This window comes from Arachis hypogaea, chromosome 4 (assembly GCF_003086295.3).
Source record: "Arachis hypogaea cultivar Tifrunner chromosome 4, arahy.Tifrunner.gnm2.J5K5, whole genome shotgun sequence".
NCBI lineage: Eukaryota > Viridiplantae > Streptophyta > Magnoliopsida > Fabales > Fabaceae > Arachis > Arachis hypogaea.
Genome location: NC_092039.1, coordinates 122,741,326 through 122,769,310, shown reverse-complemented (window position 1 = coordinate 122,769,310; position 27,985 = coordinate 122,741,326). Strand labels below are relative to the sequence as shown.

The 27,985-nt window shown below is 32.1% G+C and overlaps 2 protein-coding genes and 1 long non-coding RNA gene across 4 annotated transcripts; all 3 read right to left on the bottom strand.

The window, feature by feature from the left end:
• Positions 1-30: 30 nt before the first annotated feature.
• LOC112797764 (uncharacterized) lies at positions 31-18,747 on the bottom strand. Of its 2 annotated transcripts, none has more exons than XM_025840843.3 (6): positions 18,536-18,747; positions 17,647-18,128; positions 8,620-9,226; positions 6,090-8,015; positions 5,471-5,952; positions 31-1,281 (listed from the first exon to the last, which is right to left on the bottom strand). In XM_025840843.3, the coding sequence occupies exons 1-4, from the start codon at positions 18,620-18,622 to the stop codon at positions 7,548-7,550; spliced, it is 1,644 nt and encodes a 547-aa protein (XP_025696628.1). In that variant the 5' UTR covers positions 18,623-18,747; the 3' UTR covers positions 31-1,281; positions 5,471-5,952; positions 6,090-7,547. The 2 variants fall into 2 exon arrangements, with proteins under 2 accessions (XP_025696628.1, XP_025696629.1); XM_025840844.2 differs by having other exon boundaries at positions 6,090-8,012; positions 18,536-18,746.
• LOC112795372 (uncharacterized) lies at positions 831-6,179 on the bottom strand. Its single transcript, XM_072234579.1, has 3 exons — positions 6,090-6,179; positions 5,471-5,952; positions 831-1,281 (listed from the first exon to the last, which is right to left on the bottom strand). The coding sequence occupies exons 1-3, from the start codon at positions 6,177-6,179 to the stop codon at positions 831-833; spliced, it is 1,023 nt and encodes a 340-aa protein (XP_072090680.1).
• Positions 18,748-23,327: 4,580 nt separating the features above from the next.
• Positions 23,328-25,598, bottom strand: LOC140184504 (uncharacterized). The gene is made up of 4 exons (XR_011881499.1): positions 25,427-25,598; positions 25,281-25,335; positions 25,064-25,192; positions 23,328-23,602 (listed from the first exon to the last, which is right to left on the bottom strand). It is a non-coding gene; the product is annotated as an uncharacterized lncRNA (long non-coding RNA).
• Between the last annotated feature and the right edge of the window lie 2,387 nt (positions 25,599-27,985).

The window sequence follows — 27,985 nt, the reverse complement described above, 5'->3', positions numbered from 1 at the left end:
AAATTAAGTCTTCAAAAATAATTAAATCAATGCACAAAAATAATTAACAAATAAATTAATCAAACTAAACTTGCATTACATCAGATTATCAGAACAAAATCAAATATTCAATACAAATTCACAATTAACAACTAAATGTCTAAATCAGTTATCAAACAACAATGAAGCAAATAAGTGAATAAGCAGAATTGCAGATCTGTGAATCATGATTCATGACTGTACCAAAAAAAATCCAAGATTGAATCTGAACAGTTGAACTCTAGGAAGCAAAAGTGTAAAACCCAGTAGACAGTAGCCAGTGACGGATCTATGCGGCGTTCAGCGGCAGCAGGACAAAAGCCAGGCGTTTTCTGTTGAAGCCTGAAGAGTGAAGACTGAAGATTGAAAACCAAAGAGAGAAGAAGATCACAGATTTGCAGTATTCGAAGAAGAAGGACGAACGGATCGGAACCGATCGATGAAGAAGAAGGCAGAAGGAGACGCGGAGATGTGGAGACACGGCAGTGACTCTGGAGACAGGAGGGCAGAGGCCGGAGAGCCAGAAACGTCAGCGGGGAGAGAGCCGTGACACTGGCTGAGACGTGGAGCGGCGGAGTGGCTCTAATATCTGGAGACAAGAGTGCCGACTGACGACTGCCGAGTGCGGGCTGCGACCTGCGAAGTGCGAAGGTTGGAGTTGGAGGCTGCAAAGCTTGGAGGCTTGGAGCAGATGAAGAAGATTGGGAAAAGAAGGGTTAGGGATTTGATTTGGGGTTGTGGGGTCAAAATAAATTATATAGTGGGGGCATTTAAGACATTTTATTATGAAGTATTAAGTAATTTCTGAAATTTCACTGGGGGCAGTTGCCCCCACTACTCAATGAATGCATCCGTCCCTGATACCCTCCCAATTGATGATACCACTTCATTTCACCATTGTCCAAATCCAAAGCAAGAATCGAATTCGAGTGATTCTCCTCCTCAACGCACTCGTCCGGGTGGGTTGGCCGCGTTGTTAGGTTGTTCTGTTTCTCTTGACACCGGCGAACGCGCAAAGGCGCCGAGTACAAGTTCCCGGTGGCAATGTAAACATGGTTCCTTGCCTCATCAATGGAAGGGCTGCTTCCCCATACGGCGGCTCCGGCGTACTCTCCTAGTTTTCCATGGTTATCCGGCAGCATGTAGGTTTGCCACAAGATGGCACCGGTGTGAATATCTAATTTTGAAAAGCTTCCCCGGAAAGTGCAACATTGTTCAGGACTTAAGCCTTCTTCTAATGATGATGTGCCTACATAAAAAGCCCTAGATGGAGACGCAAAGGTAAAAAGTCAGGTAAATCTTGATGTGAAGTTGATAATCAAAAATCGTTAGATAAAAATTTAGTCAAATTAATTAAAGAATAAAGTATCATTTTTGTTCCAAGATTTGGGTAAGTCTCGTTACCGTTTTAAAATTGACTTAATGTTGTCCTGCCGTTAGAGATCCATTAACAGAATTGACGACGGGACAAAATTGAAACGATTTTAAAACGTTAGGTACTTAAATAAAACGAAAACGTTAGGTAGCGTTTGTTTTGAAGTACTGGGACAGAGATTGAGAGACTAAGACTCAGTATCATGTTTGTTGGCTCAGAGACTGATACTAAAATTTCTGTCTCTGTCATCAAAATTTCAGTATTTCAGTACCTCAAAAAAGTAGGGACACAGGGTACTGAAATTTTTAGAGACGGATACTGAAACTTTAATAACATTTTATACCTAAAATACCCTCATTTCAATTAATTAATTCTAATTTTACTCTTTGTACAAATTAAATTAGAGCTTCATTTTTGTTTCAATTTCTGTCTCCCACTTTGCACCAAACAGAATACTGAAATTTATTTCAGTTTCTGTCTCTAAGTCTCAGTCTCTCAGTATCAGTCTTTCAGTCTCCGTCTCTCTACCAAACGCTACCTTAGGGACAAAAACGATATATAAAAATAAATTTTAATTGAATTTTATCTTTCAATAATATTAATTGTTTAATGTACATAGTATTCAATTATTTTTCAATTATACATCTAAATAAATTACACTTAATCACATTACTTTCATTTTAAATAAGTTTTTTTTTATAATTTTAAAGAATTTTGATACATTAGAGACAAAAGGTATAATTTATATTTTATTATATATATATATATATTATTTTTTCTTTTCTGCAAGTTTATATACTAGTCATTCTACAAACATTTCATGATAACTAAAAATCTTTAAGAGTAAAATTATAAAAAAATTTATTTATTTAAAATGAAAGAAATATGATTAAGTGTAATTTACTTAGATGTGATTAAAAAATAATTGAATGCTATGTATAGTAAAAAATTGATATTATTGAAGGATAAAATTAAAATTTATTTCTATATATGTATCATTTTTGTCCCCAACGTTTTCGTCTTATTTAAGTCCCTAACGTTTCAAAATCATCTCAATTTTGTCCCGTCAATTCTGTTAACGGATCCCTAACGGCAGGACAACATTGAGTCAGTTTCGAAACGTTATGGACTTAAATAGGACGATTGAAACGTTAGGGACAACTTTGAGACTTACCCTAAACGTTGGGGACAAAAACGATACTTTTAATTGAAGATATAAATATTAAACTACTCTTTCACCTTAGCCCATGACAACAATAAAGAAGTCTTGTGACCCACAAATTCATCCCAACAGAATACATAAATTCAATTATAATTTTAGTCTTTATTATCTTATCTTTATCTTATCTTTATTTGCTTTTATCTTTCATAGGACATAATACTCTATATATATATATATATATATATATATATATATATATATATATATTTAGTTTTACCCTTATAGTTTATAACACACTTCAGTACAATTCAATCAATCAATAATCAATAAAAGTTCTTTTCTTTATTTTTTCTATTCTTTCACAATTTTATCAATAAAAATAATTTATATATTAAGGTTTTATATATAATGGTAATTTCAGTTAAGTTCTAAGAATTTAAAATTTTTAATATATTGAAAGAATTAACGTTAATAATTAATGACGTCTTTGTCATAATATATGTAATAAAATCACCTTTTTTTTAGTTTAAATCAATTTAAAAAATACATAAATATTTATATAAATATTTTTTTATTTATTATATATTATTTTATTTTAAAAAGTAATAAAATAATATTTTATTTTTTTTAATCATAAATTTTTTTTATTATATTATAAAATTATTTTTTTTAAAATTTAAATTAATAAAAAATTATGTAAATAATTATATCCCTATCAATATCATGTAAAGAACTTACGCCATGCGGCCACTTATGATGAAAAATACCTGACCTTTTTTTACACGAATGCATGCATAATAATTATTTGATCATCCATTTCTTTTAGCAGAAGCAAAAAAAAATTAGTTAAAATTAATTAGAATTTATTTTATTTAATATTTATTAATTGTTATAGTAATTAGTAAATATAAAATAAAATAAATAAAATGAGTTTGGATTGTTTTTTTGTTTTCTTAATATTATCGTTTTTTTATATAAAATCAAGTCAACTTTAATAATAAAATGAACAAAATATTCTGTGATGTAAAAATTATTTTTTTTTAAAGATTATGAGACTCAATTCAATTGACCAAATAAAACCTTAAATAATTATATAGTGGGCCATTTTCATTGAGTGACATAAGTGACTGATCCAGAAATTTAAGAGTGGAGAGACCAAAAATTAAAATATTGTATAATCAAATATAATACTATATATTTAATAATAGATATAATTATAATTAATTTTTTAATTAAAAAATTAATAAATATTTATCGAATAAAAGAATTATCTCAGTTTTTATAATTTTTTTATAATTTTTTATGGTTTTACATCTAATAAAATATAAAAATATATTTTTTTTAATATTTTGTTAATTAATTTATTTTATTAAGTATTTATGTGACAGTGAGTTATTTTTATGTTTTATATCGTTAAAAAATAGGTTTAATTATTCTATTGGTTCTTATAATTTCGGAAATTTTTAATTAGGTCACTGTACTTTTTTTTCTTTTAGTTGAGTCCTAGCATTATTTTTTTAATTGGGTCTTTATACTTTTTTTTTCCTTTTATTTGGTCTCTGCACCATTTTTTTTTAATTAAGTCCCTATAAATTTAAGCCAATTACTACCAAGATGTACCTAATTAAAAAAAAAATTGTTACAAGACCAATTAAAAGAAAAAAAAATACTTTTCGTACTTTTATAAGATACAAGAGTCTCATTGGTTTAAACTTTAATGTGCTGCAATTTCTTTCATCTCGATTTATTACTCTTTTTATTTCAATATATTTACCATGTTTTAAACAAATTTAAATTTTAAAATAAATTTTAGTTTCTAATTACAGATTGATTATTTTCAAAACACTCTTAATTTAGTTATGATAACTAAGTAACTATTAATCATATATTTTTTTTATTTTATTTTACAAGTATGATCGTATATTTATATTTGAGAAATCAATTAGATAAGGAATAATATGTTTCAACTTTTAGATTGCGAAAAATATAATAATTTTTTCTATTAATTCTGTCTAGAAATGCAACATATTATTAGGTGTCGTAATTTTTATACAGTTTTTACTTTTTTTGCATAAATTAAATTATGATTTTTTTATTCGGATATTTTTACTTTATTAATTTAAACTTATTTTTATTGTTTGATTTTTCATTATTATAAATTTATAAATGTTATTTATTATACGAATATTACATATAGCTTAAAAAATTTATTGACCTAGCACAATTTATATGTATTTATATTTGTTACTAAATCATTCACGATTTATATATTAATGAATTGTGTAATTTTGCTAGAAAATCGTAACAACAAATAGGACGGTTCATGAATAAAGAATAAAACTCATTTACTCACAAAAAAATATATATTACAATTATTCACAAAAAAAATTGTGGTAGTTTTTAATTTATTATTATTCTTAAATTTTTAATAAAACCCAACGAAGTATAACTCAAATAGCATAATCTCCTCATACTCATCTAAGAAGTTGCGGGTTCGAGTTTTTCTATCTTCGATAAAAGAAAATAAAAAAATAAAATCTTATTACAATTTATTTATTATTTTTCTTAATAATATGATTTTAAATTCTTAACAGTTATTCACACACAAAAAATTGTGGTAGTTTTTAATTTTTCATAAGAATTTTATTAACAGATGTGCTAAATAAGAACAAATAATAAATATCTTAAGAAATAATAAATATATTAAAAAATAGTAAATTTCTTATATTTTTAAAGGTAAAAATTCAAATACAGATATACAAATATTTTTAAATAAATTTATATTAATTTTTAACTATCAACTTCATATATAAAATAATAAAAAAGTTGAAACTTCTTTTGTTATATAAAATCTTACATTTTCAATCAAAGCATCAAAATTGTTAATTATGGTCTCAGAAGGGATATATACAAACCTTTTATAGTAAGTTCCAGACATTGTCAAAACACTTGAGTCATGGCTATCCAACCTTGTTTGCCAAACTAACTCTCCTGTTAATCTCTTAAGAGCAATAACCACAGCAGGACCATAGATTCCAACAATCACAAATTCATCAGCTATGGTTGGTGTTGCCCTAGACACTGTCAAATTATTAACACCAGCAACCAACCCTGTTGGTTTTAATCCTGTTAGTTCTTGCAAGTTTTGCTTCCAAACAAGGCTTCCATCACATGCCCTTACTGCAAAGATTTCACCTTTCCATGATGGAAAGTAGAGAGTTCCATCAAAAATTGATGGGGTTGCAGTTATGTCTTTTCCTGCATAGAATTTCCATTTTAGTGTCAAGTTTGAAACGGTTTCAAGGTTGATTTTGTGTTCTTTGTTAGCATATCTTCTGTTGTATATGTCTCCACCATGGTTTATCCAATTTTGTTGCTCCTTTGTGGAAAGCTTAAACTGAAATCATTCAACATGGTAAACTCACTTTAATGGAGTAGTAGCTAGTACTATATGAATAAAAAATTAATTGTAAGTAAGTATATAGTATAATTAAGGATAACAAATTAAATTTGTTACATAGTATATATCCTTACATTAAGAGCTTTGGATGAGAATGAACTTGCTAGCAGGCAGAAAACAAACACAGAGATTACAAAGCTGGCCATTTGCTTCGACGATACCATTCAATATGCAAATATTATAATAATGCAACTTAGATGTAATCGTGAAATTATTCAAGTGTTTCCACCTTTGCACATATATCCTTATAGGAGGACCTAGATATATAGTAGCTATATAAACAAACTTAGTATCATATGCTCTATTTTTGTCGTTTGACTTTGGTTTTCGATAAAATTCTGAGAAAATTGTACTACTCTCATTCTCTCAAGATCAGATTAGCAGGAATATAATAAAACTAGAAGTGGACCTAGAATTAAAAAACAAAAGAAGCTATAATATATAGTCACACGTCTTTGCTTTCTAATATATATATTTGCTTTCATATGTTGTTGTTGAAGCATTTGAAGAGTCATATCATATCATTATCATATATATAAGTATCATTATCACTATTTTAAATTGAAAATTGCATCGCTAATGTGCTATAACTCAAATGGTATAGTCTTCCCATACTCACCTAAGAGATCGCAAGTTTGAGTTTTCTTCTCTCTGCTGCCAAAATGTTTTCAAATTTTTTCTTTGACCCATTTTAAAAAATCCGTATAGTATATAAATTGCTAACTAAATAATTAAGTTTGATGAGGCAATTAAGTAATAGGTGGTGGCCAATTTGTGCAATAATTAAAGGCAGAGTACCATAAGATGGTTGCATTTATGTAGGTCAGGGTCTTACTTTGCTTCTTGTGAGAACTTCTCTGCATCTTTTTCACTCTGCCTTTTGTGTGTAGTGTTTTTGACACTAACTCATTTTCAATTCTCTCACAGAAATGGCGGTTGGATAATTTAGCAAACTTGCTGATTCTTCAAAGAGTTTGACAAAAAGTGTCTGAATAAATAATAAGCTATTTAATTTTTGCAATAAATATCAAAACCTTTGTTTAGGGCGATAACAAAATTCACCCCTGAACATTACATAACAGCATAGGCCAAAAAAAAAATCATAAAGAGAGACAATTAACTAAGAAAGAACTTTGTTTCACTCTTCCATAAGAAAATCCCCATCTTCCTCCTCACTCAGATCAAGAGCAGCCATCACCTCATCAAGCGGAACAGAAGGTTAGACTATTATTGCAAATGTGTATTCAAAGAGAGCTTCTTGGGCCAGTCTTCAATTAACGAATAATGCTTAATGGGCTTTGAGACGGGCTAAGTCAGACCCAAATTGTGAGAAATAACTTACCCACAAGATTTACCAAAACAAATTAATACCAAAAACATGTTGACCAAAATAATTCATTGATCAATATGATTTAGTCACAAGGACACCACAATAAATGTTGGCTCTAGCTCTATATATATTGCACCCAAAGTTGAGTCCATGTTATTAATTAAGAAACACTACATAGTACATACCAAGTTCCCAATATGAGTTATTTTACTTTGACACAAAATGCATAAAGAGAAGTTCCAGAAGTGAAGTTGCCAAGATTCAATCCAATACCAACCTTATACCCATTACCGAAGTATATACATCCATCACTAATTGACATTCCACCAAAAAAGGTGGCACCAGTCTCATAAGACCAAACAATTTCACCCCTCTTTGCATCAATTGCATAAATAGGACCCTTCCTATTTGTGGAACCAGCAAACATAATGGCATTAGCCACACTAACAGGTCCACTAGCAGTGGCATTGCTTGGGTTTTCTACTGACCATAATATTGTGCCACTATTAGCATCCATTGCCACCCAACCACCGCTAGTTGTGGTCTTGTTGGAGGGTTTAAGAGTGAAATTTTTGGCATCAGAGTTTGCAATGTTGGTGTACACTATATTTGTGTCGGTTGCTGCCCCCCAGTATCCACCTCCTGCAAGCCCACCTGGCCCAGCTTCCTGCTTACATTTTCCAAAATGCACCACACTCTTATTATTGGAATTTATATAGAAGCTGCATCAAGTTCACATATAACATAATACATATTTTTTTAACAAAAAAAAAAACATAATAAATATTTTTGAGAATGCCTAATACTTATTAAAATCTTGATTTACCTATCTATTTTTTTTACCTATATATCTAAAATAATGATGGAATTAAAAAATAATTTTCTTATTAATATTAATTAATTGTTGCAAGACTTAGTTACTTACTAAAGAGTAAAGAAGTGTTGAAGGAGAAAAATAATCAATTAATACCTCTAAAAGAACTAAAACCTTGAAAACAAATTGTTTCATTTAATATTTTTTATCATTATTATTCAAAGGAATATAATATTAGACTTTCCCTTGTTGGCTAATAAGAAGATATAAAATTCTATAAAATTATGATAAAAGGTAATTTAATGTACATCGCACGCTAACGCAGGACTTAAAAAAAATATAAGTATTATAACTTAATAATTGTATACTTGAACTCGTAATTTTTAAGTCACAAGAAAATAATTCAAAAATTATTTGAAGAAATTTTTTTCTATAAAAATGTTAATTTTAAATTTGTTACCGTTGACCAAATGATGGTGCCGTTGTCCCGGTGCAAAGCCCAAGCAAAACCACTCTTTTGCACAGCAACAACAATATCTTCCTTTCTTCCCTTTACATGAATGGTGATCATCAATGGTGCCTCAGAAAAATCAGCATCTGGATTAGGACCTGGTGGACAATTAGGAGATGAAGATAAATTATTGCACGCAAGGAACCATACATCATACCCTCCCAATTGATGATACCACTTGATATCACCATTGTCCAAACCCAAAGCAAGAATCGAATTCGAGTGATTCTCCTCTTCAACACACTCGTCGGGGTGTGTTGGCCGTGTCGTTTGGTTGTTCTGTTTCTCTTGACACTCTTCAACACGCAAAGGCGCCGAGTACAAGTTTCCGGTGGCAATGTAAACATGGTTCCTTGCCTCATCAATGGAAGGACTACTTCCCCACACGGCGGCTCCGGCGTACTCTCCTAGTTTTCCATGGTTATCCGGCAGCATGTAGGTTTGCCACAAGATGGCACCAGTGTGAATATCTAGCTTTGAAAAGCTTCCCCGAAATGTGCAACATTGTTCAATGCTTGTGAGTTCTTCCAGTGAAGATGTACCTACATAAAAAGCCCTATAGATATGGAGGTATAATACTGTTAGATATACAAGTAGGCACACATTTACGTTATTTTTAGGGATAAGTATGATTTTGGTCCGTAACGTAGAGGTTGAAAATCGATTTCGTCTCTTGACCTTTTTTTTTCACTTTAAAATAGTCCCCAAAATTTTATTTTGTTTTAAAATCGTCTTTCGGACAAAATTACCCTTCTTTTTTCACCCCAAAACCAAAATCAACCACCACCAAAACAGAAGTCTATATCCAACCAGAACCACCACCACCACCATCAATATCATCATGGTCATCATCATCATCATCATCAGAACTTTTTCTAAAATCAACCAGAATCAACCAAACACCCAAATTGAACAAGAACCCACCACCACCACCATTATTATCATGGTCATCATCAATTCAAGCAACATGCACTTTGAACAATAATCCACAAATTCAGCAACAACAATATTCCAAATTCAAATTTCAGCAACAACAATATTCCACAAAAAATTTCACAAAAAATTCAAAAATGTCACAAAAAATCCAGAAGAAGAAGGTGGTGCGGTGGTGCAGGACGGCAGGAAGGCAGGGAGGCAGGGCGGCAGAGCAGCGGTGAAGAAGTAGGAGGAGGAGGAGGAGGAGGAGGAAGAGGAGAAGGTAGTGCAGTGGTGCGGTGGTGCGGCAGGACGGCAGGGCGGTGGTGTGGTGGTGCGATGGTGCGGCGGTATGGTGGTTCCCTTCTCTCCTCCCTCCTCCCCCCTTTTTTTCTCGCGCCCTCCTTTCTTCCTCTCCTCACCCCCCGCTTCTCTGTATCCCTTTCTTCTTTTTTTATTTATTTTATAATTTTTTAATGAGGGATAATTTGGTAATAAAAAAAATAAAATTGGTAAAAATAACGATTTTAAAATAAATTAAAACATTTGGGACTATTTTATAGCGAAAAAAAAGGTCGAGGACGAAATAAATTTTCAACCTCTACGTTAGGACCAAAATCATACTTATCCCTTATTTTTATGTGAAGTTAATATTTGACAACGATAAAATTTTTTAGAGTAATAAATTTGACTAAATTAAAAATATCAAATGATACAAACGAAAAAAGATATAGCCCCCTCTCTCTTAAAGGAAGTCACGATGCCTACATGAGGGTCGCCGCTGTCCCAGGGCTAGAGTGACCATCCCCTACTTGCCTCTTTAACCTTCTCATCTTTTCTTTTCCTTCTCTTTTTCTCTTCCCTTACTATTTATCTATTATCTTCTTTATTTTTATAATTACATTTTTATTTTCCTTCTTCACCGGTCACATCACACCACTGCCACTTTACTTTCGTCACCATCTCTTCATCTTTTCTCCCGTGCGCCCCTTTTTTCTGGTTTTGATTTTTATTTTTGTTTCTGTTTTTTCTTTTAGATATCTGGATCTGATCCAGATTTATATTTCTAATAACTGCGTTATAGTTGTTCTCTCTTCGTTGTGATATATTAGATTCTTTTTATGGTATTTTAAAAAGAAAAAGTATATGGTACTAATATATTATCTACTAACTTATTGCCAACAATAATTAATTATTATATTTTAAACTCATGTATAAGGAGACACATCTAGGAAATATATATATAAAGATACTTCCATTAGACACAGTCATAAAAAAAATATTTTTATTAGACACATCTACAAAGACACTTCCGTTAAACACAACCATAAACAAGAGTTGGCAGAAATTAGTAGAAATGCTGTTGGTAACTGTTAGAGAATCATTGAATCAATTTAAATCAATTAGTATCGTTTATATTTATATAGCATATCTGTATATTAATTATAAGATTCTATATCTTTATTACTTTAATTCATTTAGCACCTATAAATACCCCTTGTATATTGTACTTTTCATGAGACTGAACATACACAAAACACTTTCTTTAGTTTGGTCTCTTGTTTCTAACATGGTATCAAGAGTTTAGGTTCTTTTTTTTCAAAAACATTTGGTTTATACCTCCGTTATCTTGTTTCACCGGCAGTACTTTGTCCTTCGTTTTCGACTTCTTCCCGACGCCTTGGTTCGTCACCGCCGCCACCTTCGTCTTCTACTCGTTGCAAGCTTTCGAACGCCGCCTGACGCGTCCTCACGCACCGCTAGAAGTCTGGTCACTGCTTCAGGTTCTCCCTCCCCAGACGCCATCCAAAACCTTTGGATCCACGCCCAGGATCAATGGTCCCAGATAGCGCCACGTGTCGTCGCCAGCACCCACGTAGATCCACCCAGCCCGCATCCAACCCGACCCAGACCGACCCGCATTCTCCAACCCGCTACCAGCTCAGTGCTCACGTCAGCGCTGACGCGTCTCCTTCCTCCTGTCGTGTGTTGCCACGTGTCTTGCTCTGCTGACGTGGCTGCTGACGTGTCCGATAGTGGTGCCCTCCCTAAGGTTTTTTGGTGAGCTCTTTTCGATTTTGTGATCTGTTTCCTCATTTTCTGCTCTAAAATTGCAGTTTTCTCTCCTCTCCTTGATCTCTGTGACTACTATTATGGAAAAGTTAGATGTTTTTGCTGCCATAGACAGAAAGGGTAAATTCTATCGAAATTGTAACCGTTCTGGGCACCTCTTCTCCGACTGTCATTCTGTTGAATGTCGCACATGCCATCAGAAAGGTCATATTAGCTACCATTGTTCACAGCTGTTCTGCCGTTACTGCAAGCTCTTAGGACATTTAATTACTGCCTGCCCTACTCGCCCACCACGTCCTGATCCACTCAACTCGTCTCCTATCTCTCTATCTGATATTGCATTCTCTTCTTCAGCGTCTTCTCTCTGTTTCTGGTAATACCCCTGTTACTTTTTTGACTCCTCCAAGTAATTCTAAATGGTACTTTGACTCGAGTTACTTTAATCACATGTCTCCATTGCGTAATATTTTCTCGTCCCTGTCGACCACTACAAATGAACCTTCAGTCAATACTGCAAATGGCTCCCTCTTGCACGCAACACACAAGGGTTCTATATCCCAATCAACTGTTAATCTTCTTGATACTTATTATATTCCCAAATTAAACTTTAATCTTATTTCTGTTGGTCAACTTGTTGATCTGGGTTTTGAAGTCACTTTCTCCGTTTCTGGTTGTCGTGTACAGACAAATCATCGGGACTGGACGTAAGGTCGGAAGGTTGTTTGAACTCAAGAATCTTCATACTTCTCTTGTACCAAATCTCTGTGCTGCTTCTTCTCCCTCTACCCTTCATTTATGGCATCAACGTCTTGCCAATACTTCTTTAGGAAAACTGCGTCCTCTTGTGTCTCAGAGTGTTTTAGGTCAGGTTCTAAATGAATATTTTGATTGCATTCTTGCCAAACTGCCAAACAACCTACTCTATCTTTTCACAATAATTCATCTCTTGCTTGCTCTCCTTTTGATCTCATTCACTCTGATGTTTGGGGCCCCGCTCCCACTGCCTCTATAGGCGGAGCTCGATACTTTGTCGTTTCCATTGATGATTATTCTCGTTTTACTTGGATTTATTTGATGACTAATCGCCATGAGTTACCTCCGATCTATATCAACTTTCCTACTATGATTAAAACCCAGTTTTCCAAGGTCATTAAGGTTTTTCGACATGATAATGCTATGGAATACCGTGATTCCAAACTCTTAACCTTTCTTGCAGTACATGGTACTTTGTCTGAGTTTTTTTGTCCTGGTACGTCTCAACAAAATGGTAGAGCAGAACGCAAACACTATCACATCCTTGACTCCGTCCGTGTAATGCTCCTTTCTTCTTCGTGTCCTGAGCGTACTTGGGGTGAAGCTATTCTTACTGCTATTCATGTTATCAATAGACTCCCTTCTTCTGTTCTTGGTAATGTTACTCCTTTTGAGCATCTTTATCATACCTCCCCAGATTATAGTTCTCTTCGAGTTTTCGGTTGTGTATGTTTTGTTCTTCTTCTACCTCATGAACATAGTAAACTTGAACCTCGGGCTCGTATGTGTTGTATTCTTGGTTATGGCACTGAACATAAGGGTTATCGTTGTTGGGATCCTCTCTCTAAACGTATTCGTATATCTCGTCATGTTGTCTTCTGGGAGCATCACATGTTTTCTCGGTTCTCATCCTTTGAGTCAATTCCTACTACTCAATCACCTTCGTTTACTAACCCCAATGTTGATCTTTTTCCTAGTGATGATTCTACAGATTCTATCTCGAGTGACCCTCCACAGCCTCCTGTTCTTCCGTCTTCTCCATCTCCCGATGATTTCAGGCCGGACGATGATCCTGCTCCTACCGTCATGCCTCCTCCTCCTGCTCGTTCTTCTAGGGTAAGAAATCCTCCTTCTCATCTTCTTGATTATCATTATTTTTCTACTATCCTTCATCAACATGAACCTAAGTCATTCAGAGAAGCCTCCACAAATCCAAATTGGCAACAAGCAATGCAGGAAGAAATACAGGCACTTGAAAAAGTACACACTTGGGATTTGGTTTATCCTCCTTCTGATCAGGAAGTTGTGGACAGTAGATGGGTATACATGATCAAGACCCGCTCTGATGGCTCTATTGATCGTTATAAAGCCAGCCTGGTTGCTCAAGGTTGTACGCAAGAGTATGGTATTGATTATGAAGAGAATTTTGCTCATGTCGCTCATCTTACGTCTGTTAGAGCTTTTCTTGCCATTGCCGCGGTTAAAAAATGGTCACTTAGTCAGATGGATGTGAAAATGCATTTCTTAATGGGGATTTGACAAAGAGAGTCTATATGAAACCACCTCCGGGATATCCTTGTCATGCTAGTAAGGTTTGTCTCCTTCGCAAGGCACTTTATGGACTTAAGCAAGCTCCTCGTGGATGGTTTGACAAGTTCAGCACTACCATATGCAGTCTTGGTTTTACTTCTAGATCTCATGAGAATTCCCTCTTCATTCGTAAAAGCAAACGTGGAGTTGTTCTTCTACTTTTGTATGTTGATGACATGATCATTACTGGATATGATGTTGATAGTATCTCTGATCTCAAGGCCTCACTTCACCGTACCTTTGAGATGAAAGATCTTGGTTCTCTTATCTATTTTCTTGGTCTCGAGGTCATCTCCACTGATGATGGCATCTATCTATCTTAGGCTAAGTATGCTTCAGATCTTCTTGCTCCCGCTGAGATTACAGATAGTCGCACTGAGTTTACTCCTCTTGAGCCTAATGTTCGATTTACCCCTATGAATAGCACTGTTTTGGATAATCCAACTCTCTATCGACAGTTAGTTGGGGGACTCGTCTACTTGACTATCACGCAACCAGACATCGCCTATCCGGTTTATGTACTTAGCTAGTTCTTGTCAGCTCCTCGTACTACTCACTATGCGACAGTTCTTCGCATTTTTTGCTACATCAAAGGCACTCTATTTCATGGTCTTTATTTTTCTGCACATTCCTCTTTGTCTCTTCAGGCTTACTTCGATGCTGATTGGGTTGGTGATCCCACTGATCGTCGTTCTACTCCTGGTTACTATTTGTTTCTTGGCGACGCTCTCATTTCTTGGCGTGCTAAGAAGCAAACGTTCACTGCTCGCTCAAGCACAGAAGCTGAATACCGTGCCCTCGCTGACACCACTGCTGAGGTTATCTCAGTTCGTTGGCTTCTCGAAGATCTGGGTGCTCCTCAATCGTCTCCTACTGATGTTTTTTGTGATAATCGCAGTGCTATTCAGATTGCACATAATGATGTGTTTCATGAACGCACCAAACACATTGAAATTGATTGTCACTTTGTTCGGCAACGTATCCTTATTGATGTTGTTCGTCTCATTGCTGTTGGAACACTGGATCAGACTGCTGATATCTTCACGAAAACTCATCACCCGACTCGTTTTCAGACTTTGTTATCCAAACTCAAGCTAGTATCCTTAGCTCCCACTTGAGTTTGAGAGGGGATGTTAGAAAATCATTAGAATCAATTTAGATCAATTAGTATCGTTTATATTTATATAGCATATCTGTATATTAATTATAGGATTCTATGTCTTTATTACTTTGATTCATTTAGCACCTATAAGTACCCCTTGTATATCGTACTTTTCATCAGACTGAACATACACAAAATACTTTCTTTAGTTTGGTCTCTTATTTCTAACAATAACATAGTGGAATTGTTTTAAAAATGGTATTTCAAGTATGGGATGAAAATATAATGAAAAACTTTTCTTCCATAAAAATATTTTTAAATTTAAGAAAGTTTTGGATCTATTCGAAAAAGAAAATAATATTTGTCTATGTTGTAAGTTTGCAACACTTTCTATGTAGTTTTAAAAATAATAGAAATTATAATTTATCTTTTTTTGTTTTTAACATTTTTGTAATCGAATTATGTATTTACTCTCGTATCATAATTTAACATAAAACTTATTCATTTTTGTTTTTGTTTTAAATCTTATGTATTTTCTTCAATTTGTAAATGTTATCTGGCTATTTTTTTGAATGAAAGATTTTTTTGTTAATTTTTTTATTAAATTATCATCTAACCGTTTTTATTTATCAATAATTTTATACAAAAATAACTGCATATGTATACCAAAAAAATTCAGTAAAATTTGAAAGAAGTTAAAGTTAACTAATGACAACTTTGTCTTAAACTCTTACGTACGTAAAATCTATGACGATAAAGGAGACACACAAAAAAAACAGCTCCCAAATACAAAATAGTGTTGGTCTCTAACCTTGTTATTTCTTAATATGCACATGCATATCAAATTTAAAGTCAACTTTAATAATGAAACGTATAAAATAATTTATGAAAATAAATAAAAAGATTGGTTACGTGAAGTCCACGACGACACATTCAATTGACAAAAAACCCCTAAGCAATTATATATATAAGATTAATTGGCCATATTGATTGAGTGTGGCATATACAGAAATATTTGATAATTAAAAATTAATACAAAAAAATCAAAATTTTTATTTAATATTTATTAAATAATATTAAATAAAATAAATTTGATCTATTTTTTTATTTCTTTAATATTATCGATAATATTATTATAGAATACTCAACAATGAAACAAAAATAAAGAATTTATTTCTTAATTTTGAAAAGTGCAAGAGAGCCTCACTAATTCACTATTCATTAGCTTAAAATGCTACAATTTCTTTAATTTCATCTCATTTTATTAAAAGTCTTATTATGTCTTTTTTATTTTTCTAAAATAAGTCTTATTATGTCTTTTTTATTTTTCTAAAATTAAAAGTGAGACTCGAATCCACAATTTCTAAGTGAGTATAAAAAAATTATGCCATTTGAACTATAGTTCATTAGTAAAAGTCTTATGTCTCTTCTTTTTATTTTATTTAAAGTTATGAGCGAATTTCGAATCGACAACTTCTAAATGAATATGAAAAGTCTATACCGTTTGAACTATAGTTCGTTGACAAAATCTTATGTCTCTTATAAATATCTTCTTTAGATAATTTATAAATATATAAAATATTTCTCATTTCATAAACTAACTTTTAAAATTAAGTTAGACTTAATCTTAATTTTAATATGAAACTAACTTTAATTAACGATTTTTCTTTTCACACGTTACACCTTTTTATTTCAACACATTTGTCAACTTTTAAACAAATTAACATTTTAAAATAACTTTTCATTTCTAATATATTGAAATAAAATAACTATTTTCTTAATAACATTCTTATTTTAATTATGATAATTAATAAGTAAATATATTCTTATTTATTTATTTAGTGATAATTTTGTTTATTGATATAATATAACGTTATATATTATTAATTAAACTATATTTGTTATTTTTCTTAATAAGAATGGAGTAGTTTTAAATTTTACAAGAACTTTATTGATATTAGGAGTCCAATTTTTTTTTAAAATTTCCCCAAAAATATATAAATATTCATAGATAAAAAAAAACTTTTCAAACTTCTAATACATCTTATAGGAATAAAACTCTTTTAAAGTGATTAAACTTTAATTTTCTTTTTACTTTACCCTCATCGTATATTTTGTTATATTTTACTAAATTGTTTAACGTAACACATGTTAACTATTATTTTTATAAGAAGATATATTTAGGTAAGTAATAATTATCTTTTTCTATATGATATAATAAGAAGTTAAAATCTTCTTATAAAAAAAATAAAGATAAGGTAAAAACTCATGTACAACTATATATATATATATATATATATATATATATATGAAGTTAATAGTTAAAAATCATTAAATAACAATTTAATTAAAATTATCAAATCATTTAACGATTCTCAACAATTAATTTTGCGAGTTTTCACAAAAAAAAATTTATATAAAAAATTTATTTAACGATTCTCAACAATTAATTTTGCGAGTTTTCACAAAAAAAAAATTATATAAAAAATTTATACAAATTCTAAAAAAGACTCTTGAAATTAAGAAGAGATATATATACCAACCCTTTATAGTAAGTTCCGGACATGGTCAAAGTACTTGAATTATGACTATCCAACCTTGTCTGCCAAACTAACTCTCCAGTTAATCTCTTGAGAGCAATAACCACAGCAGGACCATAGATTCCAACAATCACAAATTCATCAGCTATAGTTGGTGTTGCCCTAGCCACTGTCCAATTAACACCACCAACCAACCCTGTTGGTGTTAACCCTGTCAGTTCTTGCAAGTTTTGCTTCCAAACAAGGCTTCCATCACTTGCTCTTACTGCAAAGATTTCACCATTCCATGATGGGAAATAGAGAATTCCATCAAAGATTGATGGGGTTGCAGTTATGTCTTTTCCTGCGTAGAATTTCCATTTTAGGCTTAAGCTTGAAATGGTTTCTAGGCTGATTTTGTGTTCTTTGTTGGCATATCTTCTATTGTATATGTCTCCACCATGGTTTATCCAATTTTGTTGCTCCTTTCTGGAATAAAGCTTAAACTGAAATCACTCAACACTTGTAAACTTAGTTTAATAGAGTAGTAACTAGTAAGCATAAATACTCATAAAATTATATTCAATTCATAGAGAAGAATAAGTATAGAAAATTAGTTTTTAATTAGTTAATATTAATTTTTTTTTAAATTACAAAAATTTTCAAGTATTTAAAACTTAAGAATTATAATTTAAAATTTGATATCTACGACTTAAAATTTGTCATTTAAATTTTTTAAAAAAAGTTAATTAATATTGACATCAAAGTTTGACTTTTTAGTTGAATTTTTATCTAATGGTGGATAAGAACAAAAAAATTTCATAAATCGATGAGAATGAAAATTAATTTGAAGCAATTAAGTATATAGTACTGGGAAACAAATTAAAATTGTTACATTGGTATATATCCTTACATTAAGAGCTTCGGATAATGAAGTTGCTAATAGGCAGAAAACAAACACAGAGATTACAAAGTTGGCCATTTGCTTCGATGATACCATTCAATATGCAAATAATGATGCAACTCAGATGTAACCGTGAAAGTATTCAAAGTGTTTTCCACCCTCTAATTTCCTCATATATCGTTATAGGACCTAGACATTCCTTTAATTGATACATCTAACTCATGCACCAAAGGCCTCCTTTTATAGGCTCCAAAAACAAGCACTGTAGTGCAAGCTATCACCACCTATTGGAAGTGCCAAATTTCTTCCAAGTACGGTGCCTAATTTTCTTTTAGGTAAAAACTTAAGTGCAGTCAATTTTATGTGAAATTGATAGCTGAGAATTGTTAAATAATTTAAATAATTTGACTAAATTTTCATCTAATAATTTTCAATTATTAATTTTACGTGAAGTTGACTCCACCTGAATTTCAACTTTCTTTTATTTCGTTAGTGTAATATTATAAAGGGGTATGATATAAGAGTGTTTCGAGGAATAAATAGTTAAATACTAATTTTAATTAGATAGACCCTTTATTACTCATTAGTTTAATTTTATATAGAATGGTAAATTCGGTTAAGTTCTAAGAATTTAAAATTTTCAATGTATCGAAGGAACTAAAGTTAATAATTAATGACGTCTTTGTCATAATATATGTAATAAAATAACTTTTTCTTTAAAATTTAAATTAATAAAACAAGACACATAAATAATTATATGTTTAACACATCTCCTTCAAATATTTTTTTTAATATTTTGCTTGAATATTTATATAGATATTTTTTCCTTTTTATTTGTTATATACTATTTTTTTCTTTAAAAGATAATAAAAATAAAATTCTAATTTTTTAATCATGTAAATTTTATTATTATATCATAAAATTATTTTTTTAAATTAAATTAATAAAAAATATATAAATAATTATATCCCTATCAATATAATGTAAAGAATTTACGCCTTGCTGCCAATGATGAAAAATACATCACCTTTTTTTTTTACACGGATGCATGCATAATAATTATTTGATCATCCATATCTCTTTGTATATAAAATCAAAGTCAACTTTAATAATAAAATGAGCAAAATATTCTGTGATATAAAAATTAAAGAATATGTTTAAAGATTATGAGACTCAATTTAATTGACCAAAATAGTGGGCCATTTTCATTCAGTGACATATATACATATAGAACACTCAACAGTGACAACTGACGACACAAAAATAAAGAATTCTTTTCGTACTTTTATAAGATACAAGAGTCTCATTAGTTTAAACTTTAAAGTGCTGCAATTTCTTTCATAGAATTTTATTACTCTTTTTATTTCAATATATTACTTATCATGTTTTAAACAAATTTAAATTTTAAAATAAATTTTCGTTTCTAATTACAGATTGATTATTTTCAAAACAATCTTAATTTAGTTATGATAACTAAGTAACTATTAATCATATATTTATTTTTATTTTATTTTACAAGTATGATCGTATATATATATATATATTTCAGAAATCAATTAGATAAGGATAATATTTTTCAACTTTTAGATTGCGAAAAATATAATAATTTTTTCTATTAATTCTGTCTAGAAATGCAAAACATTATTAGGTGTCGAAATTTTTATATAGTTTTTACTTGTTTTGCATAAAATAAATCATGATTTTTTTTATTCGGATATTTTTACTTTATTAATTTAAACTTATTATTATTGTTTGATTTTTCATTATTATAAATTTATAAATATTATTTTTATAGGAATATCATATATAACTTAAAATTTTATGATTCATTTTATTTTTATCAGATAATATTTGATGTGTTAATAAGTATGAAGTTATTTGTACATAAATAGTAATAGAGTATTGGATAATGCTTGCCTCTATTTATAAATCATGTTAGACTAGTGGATTTTATTTACAACTTTGATGAGTTTTGATGAGTTTGAAAACTCTAAATTAATATTAGTGATGACTAAACATTATTAATATGATTATCGACATAATTATCAATTTGATATGGATTTATATGTGTTAATTTTTGCTGTACATATTTTGATGTTGGGCCGAATAGGAAAGAAAATTGTTGCAAGCCTAATTGTGTTAAAAATACATTTAATATTGATACAAAATTATTTTGATCCTTATGGCTAAATTGTTGTTATGTTATTTGGGTCAGAATTTGTGATATAAGCCCAATTAAAAATTTATGTCTCAAGACCAAAGTATTTGGTCTGAAACTAATATTAAAAGAAAGCAAGGAATGCTTCTAACGGATCCCATTTTTAATTTGGGATGGATTTCAAATTCAATTAACTTGCATTAGAGACATGAGAGAGATTTAACACTTGATTTGATGGACATCATCAATGCTACACGCTACCTAAAGTAAGAGAAATGGGAAACTTAATTCACTTTATCACATTCATTAATTATTGTTCAAGTTTCTCTTTCTTTACTCTCATCTCTCTTCTCCTACTTCGGTCACTTCACAGATAAAGCATGAAAGCTATGGCTAGCTACCGAAAGGAAGGAGAAACAAGCAACAAGACCATCGCAATGATGACAAGAAAAAGAAAATAAAAAGTATGTTGTGACTGAGATCTTCACCAAGAAAGGTAAGATTTGGTGAAGTAAGCTCAAACTCTCCATACCAAAAATGGAAGAGAAGATTTTGGTCAGAAGAAGAAGATCCTTGAGGGATGGCTTGTCTCAACTTTTTAATCAACTACCACAGGAGGTAGCTACTGTAGCTACGTGGAGAATTTGCAGAAGTTTGAGCAGAAAAAATTGTCATGCATCAAGAAGCATCAAGGACTAGGAGTCCTTCTTGGAGTGCAAGCAAGGAGGGATGGCTCGAATTGATGAAGCTTGGTGTAAAAGGAAAATACAAAGGTAATTGCATGTTGGTTAAAGCATTCGGTTTTTTTCCCTCTCTCTCTCTGGCCGAACCGATTTTTCTTGAAGAAGAAGAAGTTTAGCTTGATCCAAATGGTTTCAACCATGGAGGCTTCCCCCTATATAAATAAGGGAGAACAACCAGGGCTTGAAGAAAGGAGTGAGAGTGCAAGGTACAGTGTTCACATAACTACTTAAGCTAATAGAAGTTCTTCTCTTTCAATGTATTCTGTTTTGTATTTTTCTATTTAATTTTGTCTGTCTTGAGTCTCATGGAAAAAGACAAACAGTGAGGTTTGTAAGAAAAAGCTATAGAGCGAAAAAAGGCAGAGAGTGCAAAATTAAAAGAAAAAGCCATAGATGTCCTTAGAGGTCATTTGTACATCTGTGTTGTGTTTCATGATTCTGTGGGAATCCCCTTGCAAATTGGGTTAGCACTTAGCAGTTGGAAGTTTGGCAGTGACCAAGTCAGATTCAGTCTTTGGGTTTAGATTCTGGACTTGTCCTGGATAGGAAGGGTAGTTCTTAGGGAGAATTGGTGTTTGTAATCAAGGATGATTATAGTGAAATTCCATCATTATTGTGATGGAGACTGGATGTAGGCTGCATTGCACTTTGCAGCTGAACCAAGATATATCTTGGTGTAATTTTCTCTCTCTTCTACTCCATTTCTGATTCCGCTGCACAGGAGACAAAACTGAAAAATATCTCCTGGCTGGTCACAAGACAAAACGAAAAAATCTCGTGGCTAGACACGAGACAAAAATAAGAAATATCTCTTCAAGTGATCTGAAGGACAGCAAAGGCTACTAATCCAAAAAGGGGTTAAAATTCAACCCCCTTCTCTTAGCCACTGATAACCATCATAACTTTAAAAAATTTATTGGCCTAGCATAATTTATATGTATTTATATTTGCTACTGAATCAGTCACGATTTATGTGTTTTTTTTGTAAAATACAATATCCTAACTTGATTTATATATTGATGAAGAAAAATATTATTTATTTTTTTAAATTTAGTTTTTGGCATAGTTGTTAGAATTGAATCGGTAATCTAATCGATCAGATTACTGGATTATTGGTTTAATGGACGGATCACTGGTTGAACTGATTGATCCGGCGGTCCTATATAAATAAAAATAAAAAATAATTAAAAATTAAAAATTAAAATTTAATATACATCATATTTTCACTAATATTTTAAGAATATCTAGCTATTCTAAAATAATATGAAATATGAACAATAAGTATTTTGTTAATTTTACTTTATCATAAAAAATTTTATTTTGTTTTTATATTAAAATAACTGTTATTTTTAAATTTTAATAATTTATTAATTAGTTTATATCTATTATTATACTATTATATACTACAAGTATTTATTCAAAAATAATATTAATAGATATTATATAATTATGAAAAGAAAAATAAATGAGTTTATAATTATTATTAAATAAAAATATAATTAATTTAAGAATGAGCGAGTTTATAATTTAAATTAAAATTTATTAAATAAAAATAAATTATTTGATAAAAAATATCTATATGTATTATAATTTTCATATATATTAAGAAGAAGCATGATAGTGTGGTGATTGTGAAGGAAATGTCTCTTATATTGAGGATGACAGTGTAACACCCTACCACGCTAAGCTTTACGCTTAAGCCGTAAAACAGAGGTGGTGTGGTATTACGACCTCTAAAATCAAATAAGTACATATAATAGTAGAAGAATTATAATATGCTAGGAGCCGCGAAGAAAAGAGGAAACAAAATCGCAAAATAAAAGCGCAACGCACAAGGAACGGGTTAACCTGCGTGCTAAGGAAACCATAACTATTAAACATACGATAACAGAAGTAGGAATAGAGTGCCAAAGATACAAAATAACAAGCTCCTAACTCAGCCTGCGAAGTCAAGACTGGCAGGAGAATATTTACATATATATACATACATATCCAGAACCCAAAAGTACATATACACAATCCTGCCTCTCCATAAACCTCTAGGAGGATCAAAAGAACAAGTTATGCGGAGAGAAAACCAAGTATATATATACACATCATAGCATAACAAAATAACCCTGTAACCACTCCGCTTCAAGGGTCCAGACGCCTAACGAGATGTCTCTCGACCTGCATCTGAAAAACAACAACATAGTATGGAATGAGAACCGGAGGTTCTCAGTATGGTAAAGGTGCCACACACATAATATATAAGGTCCTGGGAATGCCAGAGGCAATCCTAGAACGCCGACACTCAGATTATAGAGCTTAAAGTATTAAATAGAAGCCATAAAAGGTGGTTTACTAAGGATATTTAAACCTAACTTAACTTAACCTTAAATCTAAATCCCATTCTGTCATTCTTCCTTACCTCCAACTCCATCATGCATTTTCATAGACAAGTAAACAAACAAAGGCAAGCACAAGAAGGTTACAAGTACTGCAGATAACAAATATACATTTAACATGGCAAGTACATTTAGGCACACCCAGTTAATACACAAGCAAGTAGTTCAAGTAATATGCATATGATGCATGCCTGTCCTATGGCTGATGAGGCTCATCTGTCGGTTATCCAACCAACCCGACAAGTCTGAATTGTACTTAGACTGTCCCCCGACGTGCATCCCCAAGAGTCTATGCATAGTTTTTCTCAAATAATCAATAATACTCAACGGGGGTAACATTCCCGGGAATTTATATAGTGCCCGGTCACACACTTACGTCGTAGGGTCAACAGAGTATCGAGTTTTCAACCTGGTACACGTGGTGGCAAGCCACGGCACTTAATCCAGGGAATCTCGTATCTCAGATTATTCAAATTCATAAGCCATATAAATAATTCAATTATAATTTATCAACTTCAACATCATTCTCAATCGCATTTCATTCATCATCATACATCAATCCTTATCCTTCATTATCACACCTCCCATTCCGTCCATCAATAGTTCCAATTCAAAACATAACTCATTCTTTTCTAAATGAATCAAACTTAAAACATACTCATTTTCTTAATAACTCTAAATCAAACCATATAACCTTTGAATCTAAATCTTTTTGAATAATCATATAAACAAAATCTCTAATTTTTTATAAAATTTCGGCAGCATCTCCTCTAAAACTCGGACTTTGCCACCCTTTTCGGGTCCAAACCTGCTTCCTTTTCAATTCAACATATCCTTCCTCATTATCATAACAATCTCCACAAAAAATCTACCTCAGATCAACAATTAAACTCATGCAATATTCAAATCCAACAACCAAAATTCAACTAAGAGTCATAGTTCACAAATCCTAGGCTTTTAACACAAAATACCTCAAATCAATAATTCACCGAATCATTAATTAATCAACAAGCACCAAACCAACCATGTTCATCAACAATAACATTCAACTATAATTCTCTCCAAATTAACATAACAACATTCACCATCCAAAATTAATAACTAATTATCCAATAAACTTCAACCAATTATATTCATCGACAAATTACTAAATATTAAACATACACCTGCATTCCAACTTATCCTATGGTCATCTAGCCTAAGTTTTCACAGAACATTATATATTAAATGCAAGAAACCTAAACCATACCTTAGCCAATTTCCACGTAACGACCAAAGCTATTTATTCAAAACCAAGACAGCCCCTCAAAACTTAACTAATCCGCTTCCTCCAAGTTCCAGTATTCACAATTTCAATCTCCAATTATTTATTCACAACCTAATACACATTCATAACACATATATATATAATTTAATACTCAAAGCTCAAATTCAATGAAAATAAAATAGAATTATCGTATCCTCACCTTACCCAAGCTTCACATAAGCAAGAGTGAACGTTTCTCTCAAGCTAATTGGATCCTAAAACATCAGAAATCAAAGAAATTCAATATTCCCACTTCAAATTCGAAAATTGGGGGAAGATGAAGCTGAGAGTGATTAAACAAGTTACCAATGAAATTGTTCCGGTAGAAATGTAGAGCTCGATGCGGTGGACGCGTGGCCGCAAACGGTGCGGCAATCAGAGCTCGGACGGAGAAGTTACGGGGGTTGGAATGTTACCGTAAGGGTTCGGGAGTGTTTTTCTCCTCCCTGGGCATTTTCACGCTGCAGCTGGTGAAATGGAGAAGAAGGGCTTTCGGGCTCATTAAAAGTGTGGGTCCGGTTGGACCGACAGCCCGGTTCGGGCCCGGTTCAACCGGTTCGGCCCGTTCGGTCCAATTTTGGACCGTTTTCTTCGAAATTGGTGTCAAAATTCTCGTTTCGATGAGCTCTATCCTAATTTAATATAATATTCACATTTCTAATCCTCCTTATTAAAAACTAATTTATTAACTAATTTAACCGGGGTTTACAGACAGCGTGGTGATTGTGAAGGAAATGTCTCTTATTGAAGATGAGGACAAATGTTTGAACCCTACCTCAAACATTTTCAAAATATTTTAAATTCTAAACGGTTTGATTGGATCGGTCTTTATCAAATTTGACCAATTTTATCAGTTTACTCCAAATTTGATCGATTCGTTTTGATTTTTTATCTTACGATCCAAATATTAGATCGGACTAATATAAGATCCGATTCACCAATTTTTCGGTCGAACAAACCGACCAATTCGATTTTAATAACTATAATTTTTTTATAAATTTTTTTAAAAATTTATTATTATTTAATTAATTTAAATACATTTTATAATTGAGTGTATACCCATTTTGCTCCCCAAAGAATTTTAGACTGGACACTTTAGTCCCCAACTAAAATTAATTACTCGATTGGTCCCTAACAATTAATTCCGTCAGTCACTTAGGTCCTTTACTTTGTTAACTCTAACGGAGGACAAAATAGTCCCTGACAACTCTAACGGGAGACAAAATGGTCCCTGATCTCCTCTGTTTGGAAACGGCACTGTTCTCTCCCAATTTCCATCATATCTCGCATAACACTAGCAGTCTAACAATGTAACTTCAAACTACACAATGCACACTCTATAAATTTAATGTTCACAAAAAAAAATCCTCAACTTGTTCTCAACCAATTCATATTCAGGAAATTAATGCCTATGTCTCTCAACTAATTATCGTCTTCGATGGATCCCATGAATCTTGACAGCAAGTTTGATTTGTTAAGACCCGTCATCGTCGTTGCCATCTCCCTCCTCCTCTGCCCTATCATCACCATGACCACATTGTCCACCACTCCGATCGCTTCTTTCAACTTCTTCTCTGAACCAATGTTTTGTAATCGCTTCAGTTTCCATATGAGTGGCAACAACGACATTGCTCGCTGTACTAATAGCTTGGATGTGAGGTCAAAGCTGTCTGCCAAGTTGGACTCTGGAAAAGAAGGAATGAAGCATTCGGTGTCTATTTCAAATGAGAATTTGCATATGATATCGAAGGAGAATCTTATCATGATGTCCTAATGTCCAATAATCTGTATTGCTTGCCGGAGAGTGGAAAAAGGTGTACTCTTGGAATAGTTGTCGAACTTGGTCTTGAGGATGTCGTGGACGTGTCGGGGTTGGAGGTGATTGATAAACAATTATTTCATGGTTTATCTTGTACTCAATTGAGTGGATTTTATCAACTCTTTACCCACTTATTCATACTATTAGCATGGTTACATTTGCCTTCCTAATTATGTGTTTTGATTGAAAACATGCTTCTTTGGCCTTAAGTTCCCTATGTTTAATCCTCTCTTATTACCATTAGATGCCTTGATATGTGTGTTAAGTGATTTCAGGGATTACAGGGCAGGAATGGTTTAGAGGATGGAAAGGAAGCATGCAAAAGTGGAAGGAATACAAGAAGTTGAAGGAACTGCAAAGCTGTCCAGCCTGACCTCTTCACACTCAAACGGTTATAACTTTTGCTACAGAGGTCCAAATGACGCGGTTTCAGTTGCGTTAGAAATATAACGTCTAGGGCTTCGATTTGATATATAATATGCTATAGTGGCTCTGACGCTAGGCGACGCGACCGCGTGCTCCATGTGGCCGTGTCACAGGGACGAAAAACCAGCGTGGCAGATTTCTTCTCCAGCGATTTCTAGGCTGTTTTCGACCCAGTTTTCAGCCGAGAAAACTCAGATTAGAGGCTATAAAGTAGAGGGATTGCATCCATTCATATTAGGCTATCATAATTCATAATTTTAGTTTTAGATGTAGTTTTTAGAGAGAGAGGTTCTCTCCTCTCTCTTAGGATTTAGAAATTAAGATTTTTAGAAATTAAGGATTTAATTTAGCTCTTCATATCAGGTTCAATATTCTTTTATTTTGATTTCTCTTCTACTTTGATATATTTTAATGCTTTTATTTATGTTTGATTTATGTTGCCCAATTGGCTTATGAATATTTTCCATGTTAGATTTTACTGCTTTGAATGAATTGGAGGTATTCCAGATATTTATGATTTTACTTAGTTTTTTATATTCTTGGCTTTAATTGATTAACTGGAAGCTCTTGAGTTATCAACTATTCATGATTGATTGTTATGTCGGTTAATTAATTTGAAT